At 42.7% G+C, this 25,018-nt stretch overlaps 1 protein-coding gene across 6 annotated transcripts in view; it reads left to right on the forward strand.

Annotated features, from left to right (window-relative positions):
• Window positions 1-21,798, forward strand: part of EYS (eyes shut homolog) — a 539,265-nt gene extending 517,467 nt beyond the window's left edge. For all 6 annotated transcript variants that reach the window (XM_032961555.2, XM_032961552.2, XM_032961557.2 and 3 more), the window contains 5 exons: window positions 3,175-3,319; window positions 7,423-7,588; window positions 8,182-8,357; window positions 9,421-9,582; window positions 13,753-21,798. In XM_032961555.2, the coding sequence (XP_032817446.2) occupies window positions 3,175-3,319; window positions 7,423-7,588; window positions 8,182-8,357; window positions 9,421-9,582; window positions 13,753-14,963 (1,860 nt within the window). In that variant the 3' untranslated portion in view covers window positions 14,964-21,798. The remainder of the gene's footprint in view (window positions 1-3,174; window positions 3,320-7,422; window positions 7,589-8,181; window positions 8,358-9,420; window positions 9,583-13,752) is intronic.
• The last annotated feature ends 3,220 nt before the right edge of the window (window positions 21,799-25,018 follow it).

The following is a 25,018-nucleotide window of genomic DNA, read 5'->3' on the forward strand; positions in this document are numbered from 1 at the left end:
TCAAAAGCAGTTCCATTATATATGTTTCCTAAGGTTGTCATTTAACAAAGAGTGATCCACTTTTCTGCAAGAGTTCCGAATTAATTTTGAACTTATGACATGATGCTGATAACATTGTTGGAATATCATTTTGGAAAAGATAAACTGCAAATAAATGTAAAGGTTAGTTTAAAATGTAGGCTTTCGCGACCAATATTATTCATAATAAAGGTTTTTGGGTTAGATCGCGTTATTTATAAATGCGTCGTAACCCTCCACCACCCAACACGGCCAATCAGCAAAAAAGTGTCACGCTGACAAAAGACAAATAATTCACTACTTTAGCCCACCGGTGTGTTGAAGAGTGAATCCACAACATTTACAGTTTGAGTACGACGTTTCGCTGGTAATTACATCCAGCATCATCGGGCAATTCGCCAGAATGGTAAAGCCCTCGCTTGCTTCCGGTCTTAAATAGAGCAGCAGGGTGACGTCATCATTTAACTCATTGGGAAGCGTATTATTAAATAATACATATTACAATTCCTTATAGGGGAAACATACCAATTAACGGATTACTAACGTAGCATATAATCACAATAACACACATTACAAATAATTACTAATCTACAACTCATTACTAATCATAACCATTGACTGATTACCAATCGATTATATAATTACAATACCCCCGCCCCTCTGCCTCAAATCACTGCACCTGAATGAGTTAAATGATGACGTCACCCTGCTACTCTATTTAAGACCGGGAGCAAGTGAGGGCTTTACCATTCTGGCGAATTGCCCGATGATGCTGGATGTAATTACCAGCGAAACGTCGCACTACTCAAACTGTAAATGTTGTGGATGCACTCTTCAACACACCGGTGGGGCTAAAGTAGTGAACTATTTTGTCTTTTGTTAACTTTTTTTGCTGATTGGCCGTGTCGGGTGGTGGAGGGTTACGACACATTTATAAATAACGTAATCTAACCCAAAAAACTATATTATGAATAATGAAAGGGTTTCTTTCGGAGAGGTGGTGCTTTGGGACATTTGGCTAATTCCCTGAAAATGTGTGACTCGAGAAACCCCATACGTGAATGGGGAGAACACTCAAAATCTCAAGCGTTCTTGTTGTAGGGACCACTTGCTATTTGACGCATAGGCTTTCACGAACAATATTATTCATAATAAAAATGGCCCGATAATGCTGGATGTAATTGCCAGTGAAACGTCGCAGTCAAATTGTAAATGTTGTGGATTTACTGTCCAACACAACGGTGGCCTGAAGTAGTAACTAATAGGCATGTTTTGTTTACATGACAAACCTTATTAATTGGCTGTGTCGAGTGGTCGCCGGTTAATGCAGCATTTAAACTTACGTGATCTAACCTAAAAAGCCTACTTGCAGTACTGTCTCCTATAGGCACCTCCTTTTTCAGATTGGTGGTCGTCTTAGATCATTTGATGGCTCCATCTGTGCATATGATCCATCAACCCCACTTGTATACATTCCCAGTCTCCACCACACCCAGGAGTAATTGAATTGGTCAAATAATTTGCATTCATGTAATATGATTGACAAAGGCAATATAATTATTATTTTAATGGCGACTGACAAGAATGACATTAATGAACTCTCTAAATAAGTTTATGTTTTTTTTTATTTTGCACGATAATGACATTTAACGTTGATATGTGAAGCAGGTGCAGTATTTTAAACAAATCTACTGCAGCAATAGCGTAGTGAAATTGTATGATAATGGAGTAATTGCGACCATTAAAATATATGAGGCATGTGACAAATGTATTCAAGTGGCCTCATGAATCTGCATACAGGCCCAGGTTGACGTCGAGTCTGAGTATATATTTTGACACTTGGTATCCCAATTTAAATAATGATGTCAATTCAGTTAATGCATAAACTGAATCGAGTCGCTACATTATTCTCGTGAATTTAGAAGGTTGACATCCCTTCTGGAAACCATTTTCCAGCCAATGTTTTCATTTATCACCTTAGTGGTTTTGTTATTAATTAATGCTGCGTTGATAAAATAAGTAATTTAATAGCGTGTTTCCAGCGGTGAGAACTCTGATTACCCTGTGAGGCCAGGCTAAAGGTAAGTTTAGGTCAATCACAATTAAAACAATTGGTTAATTACTTTTTCCAATATTTGCATGTCAATATGACCTGTGTGTATTGCATTGCTCATTTTTAATTAATTGTACACATTGCACACGGACACGGCCTCATATTTTCATGAGTTATGTTTACATTGTACCCTATGTCCATTTAGAAAGTATTCTACATCCTACCATAGGATATATTGTAAATTCACAATGTATATACACACAGAGAATACCCTCTATAATGTATGAACTGCTGATAACCAGCTGGGTGGCGCTATGGTAAGAGCACTCAACTTACAATCGCAAGGTCGTGAGTTTAAATCTCAGTTGGTAGGTGACTCGGCCCATCATTCATTCATGAGAACCAGCCCGTGGGACGTCAACGTTAGTCGTTCTCTGTCGCTAACTGGCCTTTCTGCTGGAGGATTGTGGAATTTCCGCTGCTGGCTCAGGGCCGCCAATGTTTGCAAGCCGTCTTTCACAACAAACACGCAACGCTTCCGTTCGTCGCATCACGGTGTGTACGTATGTGTGTTGAACTATGGAGGAGGCTTGTGAAGGACGTTGCTCCTGGGCAGTTGGAGGCAGTCACCCAACAACGGAGGGCAGAGGAGCGACGCTCACAACAACGAGCGGAACGCCGGGCGGCAAGTTGGCAGAGGAGGGGGGGGGTTAACAGCTGGATGCATCTGCCAGTCAGCTCAGTCAGCCAACCCATGGCACCTGCTGGGTATGTCCCGTAACCCCGTGTCGGTGAGCCTTCGACACTTCACGAGGCCTAAAGGTGCACCTGGCCTGGCACAGGCGTGCCGTTGCGACGCCGCCGTCCACTTATTGGCGAACGGCAGGTCGCTCGCATTCGGTGTGTATGTCGAACTTCGTTTTCGCAACGCACGCAGCCAACCACGCGAATCGGAGGTGCGTTGCTGAGGTTCAAAAGTTGTTGTCGCCGTCATAATGCAAATTTCGAACGACAGCAGAGCGGTCAGGGCACGTGCGCTCTGACGAGATGGTCGCAATGCAATCCCCCCGCACACCCCCCCCCCCCTGCCGACCCCTCTCCAGGTGGACGGGCAGCGGAACGTCTCCGGAGCCTCTCCCGGCCAATTATCCGGCCTCAACGTCTTCAGCCAACTGTACGTCGGTGGAGTGAACGAATTCGCGCCCGCGCTTCTGCCAGATGGGGCTCGCTTCCTGCAAAGTTTTCAGGGTAACGTATTGGATGAGGACGCTCTGTTAAATGAAGTGAGAATGCCATATTGTTTTTTTTTTTAAAACACATATGAGTTCATAATAGCGGGGGTTTTTTTGGGTTAGATCGCGTAAATGTGTGTAGTTAAAACCCGCCACCACCCGGACAGCCACAACATTTACAATCTGAGTGCAACGTTTCGCCAGTAACTACAACTAGCTTCAGGCGACAGCCAGATGTGTGGAGAAGTCCACCTGTTTCGTTCCTTATGTAGAGGCGTTGATGTGGCGACCACACTTCTGCGCTCTCGCTGCGTAGAAGCGAATAATCAAACAGTACGTTATTAAAATGCATGCCTATAAAGGGGCAGCATACTTCAATAGGGATTACCGTTGGTACGGCTATTTTAATACACACAATAGACAGGAAGGACAAGATCAAAGGGGCTCGCATAACGCACATGCATCATGTACGTTGACTCAGTAATCCCCCCCCTCCCACTTAGCTCAAGAGCGCAGAAGCGTTGGTACCACATTCACGCCTTCTCCACAAATCTGGCTGTTGCCTGATGAAGCTAGCTAAACTTGAGTGTTGTTCGGTTAGTTCAAGCTTCCTACTTACCCTGCCTGAAATACACTATAATACCGCTTCACTGTAACGCCACTTGAATGTACACACTTCGCACATGACTCAATCTCAAGTCCTGTTACTCAGTATTGAAGCTTCACACTTGGTTATAGAGCTTGAGACACATCCTACATACCGTACGGATCGTCAAGTTAAGAGTTATATTTGTGTCTTTAACAACGCGTGCATATAATTGAAAGCCATAAATCAATCAACTGTAGAGAGACCAAACACCTAGGCTATTTAACACCATTATAGACACTACGACGGTGATAGGTAATGCATGTAGTATAGTATAAAAAAGTGTTTACATAAGTAATGGAGCTGCCATCACGGATTGTCGTTGATGGATGCAACAATGCGTCGAGATGCTACAGTTGTTACTGATCGTGTGTCCCCCTTGTTTGATCATATTAATAATACAGGGACCAATGCGCACAACTGCACACTGCAGTATATTTTTTAATAAGCGTAGGAAACGTAATAACTGCACAGATAATTAATCTGCATTAGTTATCCAGGAAAGCCTAGATGAGTGTCAAGATTTCTTTTTTTTAATAAGGGTCCTACATTGGGATATTTTTGTCATCGCTTTTCAAGCAGAGCACAAGCGTGATGGCAATAGTTTTGGTTAACTGCACACCCTGATTGGGTCTATAGAATCTGCCTTTCAGATAAATTAAAGTGCTTAAATTCACATGCAAATTAAATGGTCGAGTTAATTGTAAAATTGATTATTAATTATTTGTTGAAATACACAATAAAATTGTGCTCATATAATTTAATAATCACCATTGCCGTGATTATTGTTAGTCACCACCATTAGCTGGTAAATAAAAAGCTATGATATAGTAGCTGTCATTAACACGAGCAACATTATTATTGTTATAGGTTAAATCTTGATTTGAAGCTTTCGTCACTGCAGGAATCCATACTCTTTGGTTCTTTCGGTAAAGTCACGTAGGTCGAAAAAATCATAATAGATCACGGCGTTTCGATCGCAACACAAGCGGTCGTCCTCAGGCGGAAAAAATAATACAGCAGTGGAACTGCTGAACCAGAGAGAGAGAGCTATTACAACAAGGTTATATACACTTGTGTTGCGATCGAAAAGTCGTGATCTATTATTATTTTTTTCTAACCTACGTGACTTTACCGAAAGAACCAAGAGTATTGTTACAGGTATGATGCCATTTTCACCATTGCCTTCCTAGTGTCTCAACAAGCAGTGTATAGCCACAGTCATCACGTGTCCATTTCCATGACCGCTTGAATCAATACAATTTAGACTTTACCTTCTCTATCGAGTAGCACGAACAATGTTTCACACTCGTTCTAAAATCATAAGTCACCGGATGATCCAAGTTTAATTTGTGATACCGGCCCGATAGTATTTTGAATCCCCACAATATTCTGATGGGAGTAAGGAACCCATAAAAAAGATATCCACATTACCACGATGTCAGGGCACAGACAATTTACAGCACCCAGATGATTTTCACCTGCATTTGCCACTTAAAGAGTGGGCAAATCCGTGACGTGACTTCACAACTAGTTACCAGACTGCTTTGTCATGATATTCCCAGCGGTGTATTCCCAGTGGTCTATCTGCTGGGAATTCAGACCGTTATTACCATGGCCATGTGAATTAAATTTCCATCGTAAACTCCAACACTGTTTCCATTTGGTTTGAGGCCAGGAATTGGTGCCCTTAATTCAAAGCCTGAGAGGTGCTGACCAACTCGGATCGGTAATTCCAAATCACATTGCCATCATGAATCCCATCTGGAATTCCGTTTGCGTGCATGCAACCGTGTCACGAATGATTGCTCATGAAAAAAAAACAATCGTAATCATCACTCATCGTCAGTCCGTTGTAGAGTAAAGGCTTCCCAATGGCACAATCCTTACCCAAAAACAACATGAGCAATAATTCACGACTTCATCTCTTCATTGCATGCCTCTGCCCCACATGTTTTCCTTCAGCTGTTATTCCTTGCGGCAACTAGTCCTGCCGAATGCAATTTCACTCCTTTTATGTCCGCCTGATGTGTTGGATTCTTGTTTGTTCACTAATCCACCGGTGTTTCTTCTTGTCTCCTTGTGTTATTCCAAGCGTGCACGAGGCATTGGGCCATGTGCCATTGCAGAATGGCATCGCCATAAATGTGTTGATGGTTTGCTAGACTTTGCTATGTGATTGCTGGTGAATTGGTGGACATTTGGATTGAACGGTAGCATCACCCATCAGTAACCATCTCAGTATTAATCCTCGTGTAAATAATTACATAACGTATTAATTGTAATGTACTAAGTTGCTACTTCAGCAAAGTAAACGCGTGCATGATAGGTGAATTATAAACAATAACAGCAGGAATGTAAAAGATCTCGACATTTAAGCTGACTGGACTCGCCATGGATATATTGAGCTTTAGAGAGAGCATTTTTAGTCTCGGTAGAAGAGGTTTGGTGGTCGGGGATGTCAGGCGATGGACTCACCTTGGCGCAATGAATCTTTTAATACCTTCCAGGAGTTAATCATATGCAGACTGTCGTAATGTGTTTTCAAACAGGGACATCTCAGTGTGCCCCAGCAGTAGTTTGAGAGAAGCAGTCAGGCGTGTTATCCAGCAGCACCAATCGACCCATTTTGTCCACTACAAATGTCAGCCCTGTAGCAGACAGCACACAATGGTTCATTCCCTATAGAAATTACCCGTCGGCTTTAGGAATCGAGATCTTGCTGCTGCATGGAGCTGTGCCAGAGAACCCGTCACACTGCAAGAAAGTTATTGGTTCAAATCCCAGTTGGGAGTCGACTCATCCGCCTTCATCTCCCTGGGGTTGATCAAATTGAGTCAAACTTTGTGGGAATTCAACAGTGTTAGTTCTATGGATGAACTTATCCTTGCCAAAGGAATGTTGAATTTACACCTATGACTTGAGTCTATTAACAGAGATGAGCATCACCCAACACGCAATCACTCTGGAGGACAAAGGCTTTATAATAATCTAACCTTGGTACCTTGCAAACTGGCTCAGAGGCAAACATCCTAACCACGAGTCTGACCGGTCACTTATAAAAATATACCTGTTCAGTTTTTGTATTAAAGTTCCCAAAATATTTTTTGTTTGGGTTAGATCGCGTACATATCAAATGCGTCTTTAATCCCGCCACCACCCGACACAGCCAATTGGTACGGTTTATGACGCAAACAAAACATACAAATTAGTTACCACGTCAGCACACCGGTGTATTGGAAGAGTAAACCCACAACATTTACAATTCGAGTACGACGTTTCACCGGTGATTACAAACCAGCTTCATCAGGCGATTAGCTGGCTCCGGTTATTTTACAGCCGCGTTTGCGTGCATTTCTGTAAAGCCCATGCTGCACTCGCCGCCTATTCTTTGGCGGACAAAACGATCGCCGTTGCCACGCGAGCTTTCGCCTCACCCATCGGCGGACTCCGGCATGTGGGGGCGCGTGCAGGCTGTGTGCTGGGCATCTGGGTGCGCGCCGGCCCGGGGGACGCTCCCAGCGTCCGCCTCTCACACCCCGTGGCGGGTCGCAGTGTGGGCCAGTGCCTCTCCAACCCCTGCGCGCTCCTCAGCTGCCACAACGGAGGGACGTGCGTGCCGCTGGGCGCCTCTGTCTAGTCAGTACGCCTTTTCTCACGCGCCCGTTCGCTCGTCGGTCGGTTGTTAACATCCTCGTCACGCCATGGTGACACCGTCATTGTTGTTGTTTGTTGTTGTTGTTGCAGAGTTTTATTCGCAGCCAGAAGGTTACGGGTTAAAATCCCAGTGAGAAATTGATGACTCAGTCCTTCATTCATTCATGGTGGATGGAATAGGTACCACTCTGCGGGAAGTCAACAGTATACTTCCTCCGGGCAGACTGGCCCCTGCCATTGTAATTTCAATTGCCCATTAGTGAATGTTTACGATACACGTGAGAGAAAACCGGTGCACCCAGAGAAAACTCATGTATGCGAGGTGACAACACTCTATCCCATACAGAAGGGACAGATTATACCAGTCCACACTTTGCCGTACTGCATTCCACTGGCAAGCCAGGGCATGGCACCTCGATGCCCACGGGTAGGGCGCTGTGCAACATTTTGTCATTTGTACGGTTCCACCAACTCTCGCCTCCACGGTGCTGGATTAGAAGCCGCGGCGCGTAGCCGCCACTGCCCGTGTTTATTGTTTGATCAGTTACCCCAAAACCCCCTCTTGCCATCGCCAGCTGTCGCTGCGCGCGTGGCTGGCGAGGCGGCGAATGTGCGGAGCGCACGTGCCCGTGTGGGGCCGACCACCGGCCTGCCCACCGCTGCGCTGCCGGAGCCACCTGCGTTCCTCTGCACCCGCACGGCTACACCTGCCGCTGTGCTCTCGGCCAGGCTGGCGCCTACTGTGGCCGGGGTGGGACTCATCTCCTTCTGCCCCCACCTCTCCCCACCCACCCCCTTATTCTGGCCGTGACTAAATTCCCAGTAGTGATTCATTCCCAGGAGTGATTCTTTCCCTGCAGCGACACTTCATTCCCAGCGGTGACTCTTTACCAGCAGTGATCAATTTCCCAGCAGTGATTCATTACTATCAGTGAATCCTTGTCAGCAGTCATTCATTGCCAAAAATTATTAATTCCCAATGGTAACTGGTTTCCAGCAATGAATTATTCACATCAGTCATTCATTCCCCACAGTAATCCACTCCCAGCAGTAATGCATTCCCAGCATTGATTAATTCCCAGCATTGATAAATTCCCAGCAGTAACTCATTCCTACCAGTGAATATTTCCCATCAATTATTAATTTGCAGCAATAAATCATTCCCAGAAATCATTCATTCCCAATGGTAACTCATTCCTAAGAAATTAATCATTCCCAGCAGTCATTAATTCCCAGTAGTTATGAATTCCAAGCAATACCTCATTCTAACCAATTATTTTTTTACCATCAATTATTCATTCTCAGCAATAAATCATTCCCAGCAATGATTCATTTACAAGAAGTGGCTCATTAAAAGCAATAACTTATTTCCAGCAGTGCCTCAATCCCAGCAGTAAATAATTTCCTGCAGTGAATCATTCTCAATAGTGACTTATTCCCAGCAATTACTCATTCCAAGCAGTGAATTATTCCTGCATTGACTCATTACCAAAAGTGACTCATTCCCAGCAGTCAAACATCCTCAGCAGTGACTCAACCCTAGATAATAAAATAAAATTAATCTTGTATGCATATTGTTATATAATTTCCAATTATAAATTCTCAGAGAACATTCCATTCTCCTGTCGGTTGGCAGTCATTTTTCGTGCATGATTTTGTCTGCTTGTGCTTGAAAATTGCAACTATAATTTTTTTGACGATCGTTAATTAATTTCACATTCCCGGTCTCTGTGTCTCTTCAGCCTTCATGAGAGTACTTGTCTCACGTCTCTTTCTCTCTCTCTCTCTACCGTGTTGGTGTGTGCATTTCACAGCTCTGCAAATCAGTGACCCTTCGTTCAGCACTAACCAATCATCGTGGATGGAATTTGAGCCGTTTAGCGTGCGGCATCACACCCACATCCGTATCCAGTTCATGCCACGTTCCGGAGAAGGGATCCTGTTTTACACAGCTCAGCACCTTGCTGCACGCTCAGGTATCACTATTTGAATATTGATACGCCACAGACTACACGGTGTATTGGACAGGGCGGTTGTTGGACCATATTTTACGAGAGGGCTGAAAATCATATTTAAAAAAATCATATTTAAAGCGAACAAAATGTAATCAGCTTTAAGTTATATGTTTTTTTTTACTCTGACGAGTGATCTAAGCATGTGTTTTATACAAATGTGATGTCTTCACAGCCTTTAAACTCAGATCGCTGTGTTCATGCTACAATGCGCTAACCACTGTGCCACCACTCTATTCCTCGCTCCACCTCCCTGTTATACCTAAAATAAACTATTCACCAGATAAAGCCAACTGAGCTATTGGCTCTTTTTCAGAGGCAACCTGGCTATGCATGATAGCTCATCGAAGTGGCTTTATCATCATAACATGTGGGAATTTATCGTAGCAGCCAAATCATCCAAACGTATGTTTTAAAATTTGGAGAGCAAAACTGGAGAAAAATCCACACAACCACTACGGGGAGAGAGAGAACACACAAACTTAAAATCCTGTATATTGGCGTCGTCAGGGTCGGGAATCGAACCCATGACCTCCTGTGTACCAGGCGACGAAGATAACATTTCACGTTACTTACACGTGCAGTATATGCTAATGATGTAGACACAATACACAGCTCGGGATGTGAAGTATCATTACACCGCGTCCTTCTGACATTGTTGGGTGACGTTTTATTACAGAGATACGTTACAAGAGTTACATAAAAATGTCATAATGGTAGATAACATTTGTTAGGCAATATAAACCCAACACAGATGAAGGGCATTTCAGGCCACGATAGGTAACATCACCTGCTGGGACGTGAATGTTTACTGAACACTTCTTAAAACTCTTGAAACCAGTAAAGCGTAATGTACGCCCTAAATAAATGTTATCGATACATTTTGCACATATTTACTGTGGTTTGTCAAAATGTTGTAGAGTACATTGGCACATTCCTTCATTTAAAACACGTGTTGTCACCGTACTTTCACATTTCATGGCCAACGTTTGAGATGGGTTCGATCGTAGAGTAAAAACAAACACGTTTTGTTATCATACACTTAAACAGGCTGTTGCCAACCGCTCAATCAGCCATCCATTTGCGCACAGATTTGTCCATCAATTGTAACATATCTACACAGGTCAGTGTAGATAATTTAATTATAAAAATGCGACTTAATTTTACAAATTAAAAGATCTGTGCCATCATATTGGACATGCTGAGGTTCAACATGCATATATTAAAGAAATCGTCATTTGGAGAAATGTAAATGCCCTGAACATGTATTATTTTATCTCTTGTTATTAATAATTATAGTCAATTCAGGCACATTTGAGGATGCAATAGGTCGGATAAATAACTCCACGTTTCCAAAGTCATTCATGTAAGCCATGAAACTTAACATTTAACAAAATTGAATTGTTTTTGAAAATGGTAATTACGACAATTCACTGACATTAAATCGTGTGATGTATGTATCATTGACAATCCCGTCCCTGGTTATAACTGAATATAATGTGTTGCACATTGCTTATTTTGACATTAACGTTCATCACTGTATCCTAAATACATTTATTCAGCAAAATATCGCTATCATTTACATTTTAATGTTGTTTAGGAGTATGACGAGTTGTTTGGAAGGGCGTATGCAATTTGTATCTGTCCTATCAATTTCTTGATAACTTTATAATTCAAATTAATGACACTTATTTGCACATTAAAGATAATTGGAAAACCGGTAACTGTTCAGGCGATAGGTAAATGCATCAATTGGAAACACGCTGGAAGGAATCTTGTAATGCATCATTGAGTCGAATTCCCCATCGGGAGAAAGTTGTAAAGAGATTTAGACAAAGGAGGGATTCCCTCTTTCTAAGTGGCATAGATGGGATATGCAATATACAATACTTGTAACCTGGTAAAAAAATATATATAGGCATCTCCTTTTGTGTAAATAGCTGCTCCAGCTGAACACTGCCATGCTGAAAGTATTCACTTGTGATTGGTTCTTCATACGACTCACGTGCCAAGTGATTTGACGAATCATTGCATACTCCAAGGGTCTGTTGCATGGAGCTCGCGTTAAGGCTCAATGAGATAACATTGTTGCAATTGCAGAGTCCCCTGAGTGACAGCAGTTTTGGATCAATTACATTCTGAAGTTATGAAACAAATGTTAATCTTTACCTAATTATCTTTTTTTTAATTTTCATGTATTTTTTGCTGCTTATATTACGGGCTTGCACAGCGACGCGACATAATTGTTTTATTTAATTAATCTTTGCTCTGTTACAAAAAAAAATAATTCCCCCTTTTCTCCAATGGGGCTGGTGCTATATGCAGCACGTGACTTTATTTTAAACACGCAGCTGATATTTTCACGTTTTAATATTTTAAGAAATCCCAAAAACTGTATTGGGAATGTTGGCCGATTGAACATGCACACATACTTGACTGGAGCTTGCAGTCAAACCATCCTGAAGTATTGTTATGTTTATTTTGTAATAAATTATGTCTACATATAAATCATATTTTAAACCTAAAATGTGTAAGGTAGGGCCAGCCTTAACATATGTGGTTCCCTGGAAGGACAAGATGTTTTGATGATGCGAGAGGTTTTCATCAGGTGGGGAGAGGATGATGGTTTCCTATTTCTGTCTCACTGTGTTTTTCTCTGCCAATGTTTCTCCTTTTTCCATTTCTCGGTGTCTCTCGATGCAACTCTACGCCCGTCTATTCTCTTTGTCTCTTCTCTCTGTCCCTTCTCTCTGTCTGTCCCTCTCTCTGTCTGTCTCTTCTCTCTGCCTGTCTCTCTCTCTCTCTATTTTGCGGCACCTCTGTACAGTTTTGCACCCTAGACAACCATCTTGATCAACACCCCCGCCTCCAAGGCCAATGCCTGACGCTGTCAGGTACTGTGTCAGTAAACTTTTGGTGTTTGTGGCAGCAAGCACTTATTTTAATCGCTTAAACTTCAAACCAATTATCAATGTGCTCATCTTGACAGAGCACACTCGTCCTGAAAGCACTCGGTGTAAAAATCAAAGCCGTATTTGCTATGGGGGGTAAAGTACCTTCCCCAGCCGGGTTCACGGCAGATATCACCAAATTCCAATCCAGACGAAATGTGTTGCCAGTTGAACTTCGAGAAAAGTGCTTTGTTTCCTGACTCGAGCTTCAAATAACTCTGGGACCTCATTGGAATGCGATCGCGAACGGTTTCGGCTTCACTTACCGGCCTCCATGCCTTCGTCTTCCGCAACACTGCCCTTTAATGCAAAGGGTGAAATGAAGCACCTGTGTAGTTCATTGGAGAACTCTCTATTTACAGTGGCAGAGCTTCAAATGGATATTCCATACACAGGAAGTAAGGTGCTTTGCCTCTGTGTTGTCTACATAGCCTTGCATTCACGTCTTGGGGAGTCTTGTTCATTACGTGGAGTATAATGTTTCACTGATTTAGAATAGGATATATGCGCTGCTGAGAATGTTAATTGAACGAAATGTCCACGATTATATTAAACATTTGATATTTAAGGCAGTGTTATTGATACATGTTTTGAAATTTTGCCTATTTGTGCTTGTGCACCACCGCCATCCACCACACTGGTCACTGTGGGTTTGCGAAATTTGGGACCAGAATTGGCTTAGATATCACTTGCATTGATAGTATGGTCGTCATTGGAAATCAAACTCATTTCTCCAGATTCATCGCACGGTGCATGAACAACTGCATCACTGCCGCACCTCCTGTACAGTACCTATGCATTTTGTGAAATGATTGTGGTTATTCTTGTTAATGCCATTGTGGCTTTGAGATAAGTTGCATTCCATAACATGGTCGCATCTGAAAAAGAGCTATTTAGCTCAGTGGGCCTTGCCTGGTAAAAAAAATGATGAAAAAATATTGTGAAGTTTTTTTTTGCAACATTATAAACAAAATATACATTTATTCATCTCGTAGGATAAATTTTCAAAAATAAACTGAGCAATCATCCAAAAAGAGAGCCTCAAGATTCAGCAATGCTTTTTTTTGGATAAATACATGTTGATTATTCCATTCATGATGGAAAAAGGTGCAACATGACTGAGATAAATAAATGTAATGAATGTCAATTCCCTTGGCATTTGCACTGTCACCCAAAAACGCAGGAGATTTTCTGAGCATCTCACTCTCGGGCGGCTTTGTCCAGCTGCGCTTCAACCTGGGCGACGGCACTATCTGTCTCGCCTCCACGCGCCCAACGGATCCGGGAATGGAAACGTGGTACACGCTGGAGGCCGGGAGAGTTGGTAACTCGGGTTACCTCTCACTCAACGGTAAGAATGTGACAACGCGTGAGCGGCTGGGCATGAGGGCACTCGATGCCAAAACCAGTTTCTTCGTGGGTGGCGTTTTCCCCTTAAGCGCCATCTCATCCTCTGCCACCGAGGATGGGCCCTCCGCTTTTGACGGCTGCGTGCGGGAGGTGGTCGTGAACGGGCGGCGGCTCACCTTGACTGCAAACGGGGCCAAGGGAGGGGCCAACGTTGCGGACTGCGACGGGACGGCGTGCGGCCATGAGGTTTGCAGAAACCACGGCCAGTGCCGGCCAAAAGGCGGCGTCGACTTTGAGTGTGTGTGCGGCGAACATTTTACCGGAGCTGCCTGCGAGACTCCAGTAGCGTGTGTGCATCGACCCTGCAAAAATGGAGCCGCCTGCTTGCCGGCGAATACAGAAGATCTCAATCTCTTGGGGTATGTTTGCGCATGCCGCCTACAATTCCAGGGACAGCACTGTGAAAATAAAATCACGTTTCAGACAGCCGGGTTTTCGGGCGACGGGTACATCAAGCACACGGACGTGAGATATGACCGAAGGAATCTTCTCATAAATGAAATCTCATTCAACTTCACCACAGAGTCCAAAGACGGCCTTCTGCTATGGCTGGGCTTGGCCAAAGACGGATATGATGACTACCTGGCTGTGGGACTCGAAAGAAGCCACCTCAAAGTGGCCGTCAACCTCGGTAAAGGCATCTCTGCACCAGTAGTCATAACAGTGACGCATTTGTGTAAAAACGAGTGGCATTCTGTTATTGTGCGGAGGAAGCAAACTTTGATGTGGGTGTATTTAGATGGAGATTTGGTTGTTGCTGAGGATCTTGACCCCCACAGGCGCTACAAGGCTCTGAACTATGATGCCGTTTGTTATTTAGGTGGATTTGAGCTGGGCAGAGATGTCAGCCGAGTGACATTTAACCTGTATTCTCAGCGGCTTTATGGGAAAATGAGAGACGTCCGTCTACATCCAGACGAGGAGGCCATCGACTTCGCCTTATTTGCTGAAGGATATAATGTCCACGGAGCAGATGAACTTTAAACTCTTGGTATAATATGCAGCGTTCGTTATATGTTTAAAAAAAAATTGTAAGAGGGAGAAGCCTCAGGGCAGGAACGCTTGGCATTTTGAGCTGATTTAAGAAAACATTGGTGACAGCTGGAGCCGATTTGCCTAAATATCACAAAGGGCAGCCTCTTTTCATGCATCTTGAATTGTCGGTTACAGAACAAATGTCAGAATAACTTTTTTTATATCTTGCGTACAGTGGAAGTAGAGTGATGAAGCTGACTGCCCCTTCTGCTCGCCCCAGCCTCGTAGTGCTGTCGCTTAAAGAGGTTTCATGAATCGTCTGCCTCTGCCTTACACATTCATTTTTCTGGACCCAACTTATTTAATGTTTGTAATTCGTATTTATTAATCTATATGAGACTCTCTGTTGTTCCACCTCCGCAGACTAATTGTGTGCAATACACCGTGAAAAAGCATTCACGTGTAGGACATCTGGTCAATGGAACCTTAGGGGCCGTCCATAAATGACGTCACGCGATTTTTAACAGCATCACAAAAAGACAGACTCCCCTCAAATATGACGTCACAAAGCTCTGCCCCCCCCTCCCCCCCAAAACCATATTTCCATTTTGAAAATAAAACATGCTTCAAATCGCTTTAAACCATTGTCATTGTAGTGCGTATTTAATGTGGCGCTGAACTCTGATGTTTACGGAGAAAACATTTATTAAAACGTCTATTTAATTAAATAGAACGTGTTGTCTATATTTATTTAAAGTTGCGCATTTTGATGTGACGTCACATTTCTCACCCCCCCCCCCTCGTCACACATCGTCACAAATGTCTGACCCCCCCCCCCAGGTGCGTGACGTCATTTATGGACGGCCCCTTATACGAATTCGTACGTTCAGCATAAAGCAGGAGCTTCGCATAACGTTCAGATAATTTCTTTATTTATACGAAAAAGTAAATGCAAGCTTCACAATTTAAATTAATTCAAGATTCAGAATGCAAAAAACAATAATTCCTCCCGCACCATGTTAGTCATAGGGGTTTTTAATCACACTTCACCACGCTGATCGATGCATATTGGTGAAAGAGAGGGGATTCGGGACCCGGTTCGGTTATCACTCGCCCCAGACGTTAACTGTGGCCGGGAGTCAAACTCGGACATGCAGGATTCATAGCAGAGAGTGGTTGCCACTGCACCAGAACTGCACTCCGATTCAGTATTATCAAACATAGAAATTGCTAATTACATAGTGTCCATATTCTTGGTTCTTTCTGTAAAGTCACGTAGAAGGGAAACAATAAAATAATAATAAAAATGTAAAACAATAAAATTCTCACGACGTTTCGACTGCAACACAAGCAATCATCATCGGGTGTGAAAACCACAATGATGATTGCTTGTGTTGCAGTCGAAACGTCGTGAGAATTGTATTGTTTTATATTTATTATTTTATTGTTTCCCTTCTACGTGACTTTACCGAAAGAACCAAGAATATCAATCCCTGCAGTCACGCAAGCTTTAAATCAATACATAGTGTCCATTGCACGCTTGATAAGCATGAAATAGTAACGATCCATTGCTTAATTAGCATCAATTATTGTGCTCAAGATTCATGCGTCAAAATGGTATGTAAGAAACAATTATTTTTGTATGTATGCAAATCTAAGTAACACATGACATGCCATTCTGTGTTAGCATCATGGTGTAAAAAAACCCAATACAAATGAGACAGAATGAACGAGAGAGCAAAATGAGATGGAAAAATAATCGACTGTTTAATGGAATCGTGGAAATGCATGAAGTTGCCCACTTACTAAAGTCTGGGTATTTATTGTACTGTACTTTCGACGGTGAAAAGGTTGGACACTGACCAGAAATTCTAATGGGAATTATTAGTATGCAGACAAGGAATGCGTTCATTTGTTTTATCTTGCCCCATGCAATATTGCACTTCAATATAATTAGAACATTTGTTATTGTTGACAAAACAAAAAAGAGGTACAGTAATTGGTTATTTCTTGAATCATCTTCCCCGAATTACCCCAGCCAAAATTCCTTTAAAAAAACACACACACATAATTCAAATTCTTGGTTCTTTCGGTAAAGTCACGTAGAAGAGAAACAATAAAATAATAAAAATATATATTTTACCGAAAGAACCAAGAATATGAATCTTGGTTCTTTCGGTAAAGTCACGTAGAAGGGAAACAATAAAATATATTTTTATTATTTTAAATAAAAAATATATTTGTATTATTTTATTGTTTCCCTTCTACGTGACTTTACCGAAAGAACCAAGAATATGAATCCCTGCAGTCACGAGAGCTTTAAATCAAAATTTACACACATAATTGTCTTGTGGGTGTGCCTCTAATTAATTAGTGTTGTTTTACTGCTGGAATTGGAATGAAATGTTATTGTTGGAAATGATCTCTGCCCGATGTAATGATATCTGAAGTTTATGAAGTTAAATCGAATTGTTTGTGCTTTTCTGGAACATATAGTTTCCGATGTGTTTTGATGTGTGAATATGATACAATATTTCCATGATATGCATTTAAAGAATATATACATATGTATGTGATACAAATATAATGGTATTGTGCTAATGTTCATTGTATTAAGAAGTATATTAATGAATGTTCAAGTCTTCTCTTCCTTTGATCCCTCCTATAAAACAAGGTGCAATTTTGAGATAGCCGGGTGGGTCAGAGGCCAGAGCACTGAGCTGGCCCCTCAGATATCCTGGGTTCAAATTCACATTCCTGCCTTTGATCGAAACGGATTCTGAGGTACATTATTCCCTCGTTTTTTGCGAACTTGCTATCTGCAATTTTAGCTATCCATGAATCGCATCTGGAACTCTACACGACTGTGTCGAGAGAGAGAGAAAGTGAAGGTGACGAGAGGGAATGTGATGTGATAAAGTCATGAGAGAGAAAACGTGATGAGATAAAGATAAGAGAGAGAGAGAGAGATAACTTCTCGAAGCTTTATAATCATCTACAGACGTTGCACGTACGTTATTAGTGGGCCAATATGAAATTTGGCATTCACAAACATCTGCGGAAAGTATCCCTCGCGAATAATGAGAGAATATTGTACAACGAGCTGATGGTCTCAGCCCAGTTTGTAACCGCTGAACAATAAAAACATGACATCAAGTTGGCTTTTGCACTTAATTTGGCAACATTTTATCTCAAATAAAGAGAGCGGTCTCAGCCCAGTTTGTAACCGCTGAACAATAAAAACATGACATCAAGTTTGCTTTTGCACTTAATTTGGCAACATTTTATCTCCAATAATGAGAGCGGCCAGGAGGAAGAGGCTATGATAGGTGAGACACGTGTACAGGATAGAGGAGGGGTCATTTTTGGAGTGGCAATCGAGAGACTGATCACCAAGATTATGGCTTCAGCTAGAGTCGGTGCAATTTCATGATAACGTTAGTCAGAGTAACATACCATCTACATCGACATATTTTGTAAAAAAGAATCACGGAAGATTTACGAGATAAATAACTTTTGATTTAAAGCTTTCGTGACTGCAGGGATTCATATTCTTGGTTCTTTCGGTACTTAATTTGTAGACGCCAGGGTACTGTATGTCCGGAATCACATCTTTTACAGACAGAACCAGATCATGGATTTTATGTAATGTGTTGAATCGAACCTGGATCTTGTGTTTATTGAAGATATTGGAGATTTTTTTTGTGATCCCCGCAATGTAGGGTAAAGTGATGGTTTTGAAAGGCTCCTCAAGAGGGTCCTTCTTCATGGTTGGAGTGATAGCTTTGCGGATTGTGTAGTCGGAGTAACCATTAGCCTTAAGAGCTTGGTGTATGTGCTTGAGTTCACTGGCTATGTGTTCCTGGTCGGATATGCATTGGGCTCTATGGTGCAGATTCTTGATGAGGGAATTCTTCTGGGATGGATGGTGGTGGGAATCCGGTTTCAGGTTAAGCATCCGTATGGGTAGCTTTCCTGCAGACAGAGTGGCTCATTGAACCATCAGGTCTCTTTTTAATTAGGACATCCAAAAAAGGTAGCTTGCCATCTTTTTCGACTTCCATGGTAAATCTGATGGCTGGGTGTATGGAATTGATATTGTCGAAGAATTGGTCTAGAGCAGGCCGGCCATGTGGTCAGATGACAAAAGTGTCATCCATGTACCTCTTCCATAAGGTTGGGCGCAGAGTGGCAGTCTGGATGGAGTCAGTCTCATATTTCTCCATGAAAATGTTGGCTACAACCAGAGATAGGGGGGAGCCCATTGGGGTGCCCTCAGTTTGTTTGTAGAAAGTTCCATTCGAAGTGAAGTATGTATTGGTTAAGCAGTGTCTCACCAGGGGGGGTACCTCAGTGTTTAGTCCTTGATGAACCAAGTCTTCAATGATTGCGATGGTGTCAGGTACAGGAACTTTGGTGAATAAGGAAACTACATCAAAACTGACAAGCAGGTCGTCTGGGGACAGGGAAATACCTGTGATTGTCGATATCAGGTGAGTAGAATTTTGTACCGCAGAGGTGGTTTTTCTCGTGAAAGGCCGTAGGATTTCAGACAGAAAACGAGCCAGTTTGTAGGTGGGGGAGTTGATAGTAGAGACAATGGGACGAGGGGTGTATCTTCTTTATATATTTTTGGTAAGCCGTATAGTCTTGGTGGCCTGGCAGCAGAAGGTTTCAACGAAAACTGTTTGGTTTGATCAATTAATGCGGTTGAATCAGAAATTATTTTGTTGGTTTTTATGACGAGACTGTTGGTGGGATCTCTTTTTTATTTTTGTATAGCTGCCATCGTTTAGTAATTCTTAATTTTGTAGTTATATTCTATTTTATCCATGATGACAGTGGCATTGCCCTTGTCAGCTGAGAGGATAACAATGTCATCCCTCTTTTTTAATTTATATAATTCAAAACGCTCATCTTTGCTAAGGTTGCTAGCTGGCATCTTAGCGTTTTTGAGGGTTGCAGTGATATCAGATCTTGCTACGTCTGCAGCGATGTGACCCAGGCCCTTGAGAGACACGTCTACTTGGGCAATGATATCATTAACTGGTATGTGTTTAGGTGTGACTGCAAAGTTTAGCCCTTTAGCTAAAACGGATTTCAGACCATCGGCAATAGAACTGTTACTGCGATTAATTACGACTTTGTTAACGTCTAGCTTTTTGGTGTGTGGGTCTGGTCTTATGTTGGAGAGGAGGTTAAATTTGGAAATCAGGTTGTCCTTACATTTGGTCAACATAGTGGCAGCTGAAGAGGCAGTCATGTTGTCTACATGTTCCCAATCCGATATGGACATTGTTGCCGTCAATGATAAGTGTGATTTGTAGAGTGTCTTGTCTAACTGATCTAGTTCGGTGCGTATAAGTCTGATTTTCTCTGAGATAAGAGCTAAGCTAGTTCTGTAAATAATTCGTTTCGCATTAGAAGAAGTTACAGCAGCAGAGGTCAGTGTAAATGCGATTGGTATTACCCCAGAGTCACGACATCTCTTCAGAAAGGTGAGAGACTCGATCAGCTGAGCCTTCTTATCCTGGAGTTTGTTGAAGGATCTCAAAGTTATGTGGAAACCCTCCCCGTAGAGGCAGTTAAATTTTGATTTAAAGCTTTCGTGACTGCAGGGATTCATATTCTTGGTTCGTTCGGTAAAGACACGTAGAAGGGAAACAATAAAATATTAAAAAGATAAAACAATAAAATTCTCACGACGTTTGGACTGCAACACAAGCAATCATCATCAGGTGTGAAAACCACAGCAAGAAATTTAGAAAAAAAGTGGTGGTTATTTTTTACATTAGCACCACGGAGAGCGATTTGGCAGTTTGTTCAAATGGACGAGTCCATCTATGTTCGGAATAGAGGAGGGGGGAGACGAAAATTAATGGATGCGGTCTGACAGCCAACGTAAGCGTGAACAATCAATTAAGACCCAAAATGGTTTATCAATTCCTTCCAATGATTGCGAAGCCAGAATCCATCTTCTCGGTTGAAATTATCTCTGTGTTTGTATATGTGGATAGCCTCATGAACGAATCTCTCATGGTAGCCAGATGGCTTGCAAAGAACCTCTGTCTTGGAGAAGTCAATGTCATGTGAGCCTACTGAATTATAACAGTGATCTGCCACTGCCGAGGTGTTGGTCCTACCGTGTTTTAGGTCTGCTTTGTGTTCACGAATGCGGTCCGAGACATGTTTGGTTTCTCCAATGTAACTACTACCACAGAGGCAACTTAGTTTGTAGACGCCAGGGTACTGTATGTTCTTTGCAAGCCATCTGGCTACCATGAGAGATTCGTTCATGAGGCTATTCACATATATAAATGTGGCACATGCATTTTACAGGTAAAGGACCCAAAGGTTGTTTTTGATCGTTATATAAATGTTCTAGACTTGTTCTACACTTAGTCTAATACTGTTTAGTCTATAACCATGCCCATGTACCCAGAGTATGACTACTTGCAATGCTATTGAGAATAGAACACATGTAAATAGTAAGCTGTACAATGGTGATATACAGTACGTATACTGTACACATACAGTACATATAATGGGTGTAAGACACCGAGATAAGTGGATGGTACAGATAGACATACAGCTTAGGATTAAAGTAATATTCGAATAGTGATGTGCAAATGTGATTGTCAAAGACAAAGCTGGTTTATCAGTAGTAGAATTGGGTGTAAGAGAAAACTGTGAATGATTAACCGCGTTTGTAAACCCGCCACATGGTTAATGGCGACTCGGAAGAAATGCTGTGTGTGACACACGTGTTGGTGCATTTTACAGAGTGACGGTGCTGTTCTTCACAAGATTACAGATTAACCACAATAAATGTGCTTGCCCTCGATTTGGAGCACTTGCCCATGTCCTTCATTTCGAGTGTGCAACATAAACACAGAGACAATTTCAACCGAGAAGATGGATTTTGGCTTAGCAATCATTGGAAGGATTTGATAAACCATTTCGGGTCTTAATTGATTGTTCAAGCTTACGGTGGCTGTCAGACCGCATCCATTAATTTTCGTCTCCCCCCTCCTCTTTTCCGACCATAGATGGACTCGTCCATCTGAACAAACTGTCAAATCGCTCTCCGTGGTGCTAACGTTAAAAATAACCGCCATTTTTTAAAAAAAATTCTTGCTGTGGTTTTCACACCTGATGATGATTGCTTGTGTTGCAGTCGAAACGTCGTTAGAATTTTATTGTTTTATATTTTTATTATTTTCTTGTTTCCCTTCTACGTGACTTTACCAAAAGAACCAAGAATATGAGATAAATAACGTTTAGGAATTTAAAAAGAGTGTCCTTCATATTTACATGTATTTCAGATTAACGTAATTCAAACACATCTGGTAATCGTTTTGACTTACCGCTACAATTTAGCGTCATACCGTCATAACCAATGATTATGTCCTGAAGCAGTTGTGGAACTTCCACACGATGGGGCCAGTCTTGCCATAGAACCACAACTGTGGTTTGACTTCTGCCGACCAGAATGTGAGTGCAAGACCTACCAACTGTGAGTCGAACATGCTGCCACAGGTCTACCCCGGCCACATTACGTGGTATGGTTATTCGCATTACATAGGTGCGCATATCTACTGCACATTCACGGTCTCATCATGCAAAGATGTTTGACAAGTTTACCCAAGTGCAACAGAAGTGCAAATTGCCAGCCTCACACTTTAGATTTGTCAGTCCGACGCGTTCCAGCTGCCAGCTGAATTGCCACGTTGCTGCTGTTGCATTGCCACTGCCGTGACGGGTTCAGGCAATTGAAGTCTGAGGCTGGAAATGTCCATTCATGTTGCTCTTTGGAGCGTGTTAAATGCACGTTTTTAATCATGCCCAAATGCGAACACATATATAGGTTCCAATGTGCCAAGAGAAAAACGCTTTAAATCGGTGAGTATGATCTCTTATTGATGTATGCCAAAATACTCATTAGCGTTATGGAGAATATTGATAACACATGAACATACAATACGTATCCTTCATATCACCGTCCATTGTATTGATATATGGATCAAAGACAAAGATCCCCCGTATAACCTTCACAGACTCTGGGGGCAAGTGCTGTTAGCGAGCACCTATGAGGGCTGGAACAGTGTTCGAGGGGGTGGGTGGCCAGTACAACTCCCGGCCGCCTTTGTCTCCCGAGTGGCGATGTAAACACACCGCACAAGGTAAAATACTCATTTGTGCCTGAGTCGACCTAGGGGAGGCCCAGGACCGGTTCAAATAGCTCGTCACTGGTGTTGACCGTGAGAGGGAATTGAACTCGGGGTCGCCGGGTTCATAGTGTGGGGGCGCTAAACGTTGCACTCCCGCTCCCAACATAGACACTAACAGCAGCAACATTATCAAAATCTGTACGCAAAGAGGCATGGGGATATGCACTCCAGAATATAGTACACTCAAATACAGGGAGATAGACGCAATGATCAAGGACAGACAATCGGATTAACTGCAAAGGAGAGCAGGGGATGCATCTTGGCGAAAAGGGGACGATGCCGACACACCTGGTGGAAGGCGTTACGGCAATCACAAAGGAAGAGGGACGTGTGCCCTAGACGACAACCGCTGTGGAGATGGAGCAGTGAGATCGGCTCACGGTGCAGCACTGAGATGGATAATGGCATTGTAGGACGGTGCAGGCACGGCGATGGCATTGGGAGAGGACTTCACCCAGCAGTGTATATACAGTACCATGATTCTAGATTTGAAGCTTTCGTGACTGCAAGGATCCATACTCTTTGGTTCTATTCGGTAAAGTCACGTAGGTAAAAAATAAAACAACAAAAATCACGACGTTTCGGCCACAACACAAGTAGCCTCCTTCAGGTGAAGGAACAGTCGTCCCGACAGTTCTGTTCCTTCACCTGAAGAAGGCCGCTTGTGTTGTGGCCGAAACGTCGTGATTTTTGTTGTTTTATTTTTTACCTACGTGACTTTACCGAATAGGATCAAAGAGTATAGTACCATGATTCATGATGGTGTATCTCATTAACGTTCCAAGATCCAGATGCAGAAGACTGCCTCGATAGGCAAATGCCAAAGAGCAGCAGCACACGCACTGCGGAGCGATGGTACAACTGTCGGCAAGAGAGTTGCGCACGCACGCGCGCGCCTGCGTTCGTGCGTGCGGGTGCATGACAGGAGGCGGGGTGGGTGAGCGAGTGCATGCCGAAGAGCAGGGTGGGCGGGTTTGCATGTTTTGCAAGTGGGCTTGACAAGATGGCACGCGTAATAATAGAACCGTGAGCACAATATGATTACTCATAGCAGTAAGCGAACGAGAGAGAGAGAGAGAGAGCCCATCATCGATGCTGCAATTCACGGCGATGTCACGATAACGGCTGGGGAGGCGTGGGGCCCGCGCTCTGATCGTGCCGTCATTGCCCGCGATCTGTCATCACGTCCATTCTCTCCACCCACTTGGCTGGTGATTGACTTTTTTGGTACCGCAGCAGCATCCATACAAAAGGGGACGATGAAGCTGTCGCGCGTTGCTCTGAGAGGTGACTGCGAAGGGGAGTGTCGCACCAGATAAGCACGGTTTACCTCGCTTGTGTACAATCACATCATAAAAAAAAGTAGCATTGACAAAATCATAGTGTTTATAGTCTGTGTGCAGGTTATGGTGCATGCTGTGCGCAAGGCACGTCTTCCGGATATCCCTGGGTTTATCCAAAAAAGAAATGTGACGTTACGGAATGTGGAGACTCTTTCACACTTTTTCTGCCAACAGAGGGGTCACGTGACGTCGGATGAAGTTACCTGTTTGCACAAAGGCGCCTAAAATTCCTAAAAATGCCAATGACCTGAACATCTTAAAGTCGATCGATAGTCTTTTAAAAATAGAATCCAATCTTTTTTTTTATTTTTTACCGGCAACTAATCTCTTGTGTTTACATACTGCAAAAGGGAAATGTTTATTTTATTTCAGGTAAACTAATACTTTGTGAAAAATAATAACACACTAAAACGTCTGATCTCAAATGAGATAACTGTTAGAGGTGATAAAATAAAGAAAGCTAGCCTACTATGGTCATCTCATGAGAAAA

Source organism: Petromyzon marinus, chromosome 27 (assembly GCF_048934315.1).
Source record: "Petromyzon marinus isolate PM22_M1 ecotype Great Lakes invasive population chromosome 27, UKy_Petmar_22M1.pri1.0, whole genome shotgun sequence".
In the NCBI taxonomy this organism is placed as follows: domain Eukaryota; kingdom Metazoa; phylum Chordata; class Hyperoartia; order Petromyzontiformes; family Petromyzontidae; genus Petromyzon; species Petromyzon marinus.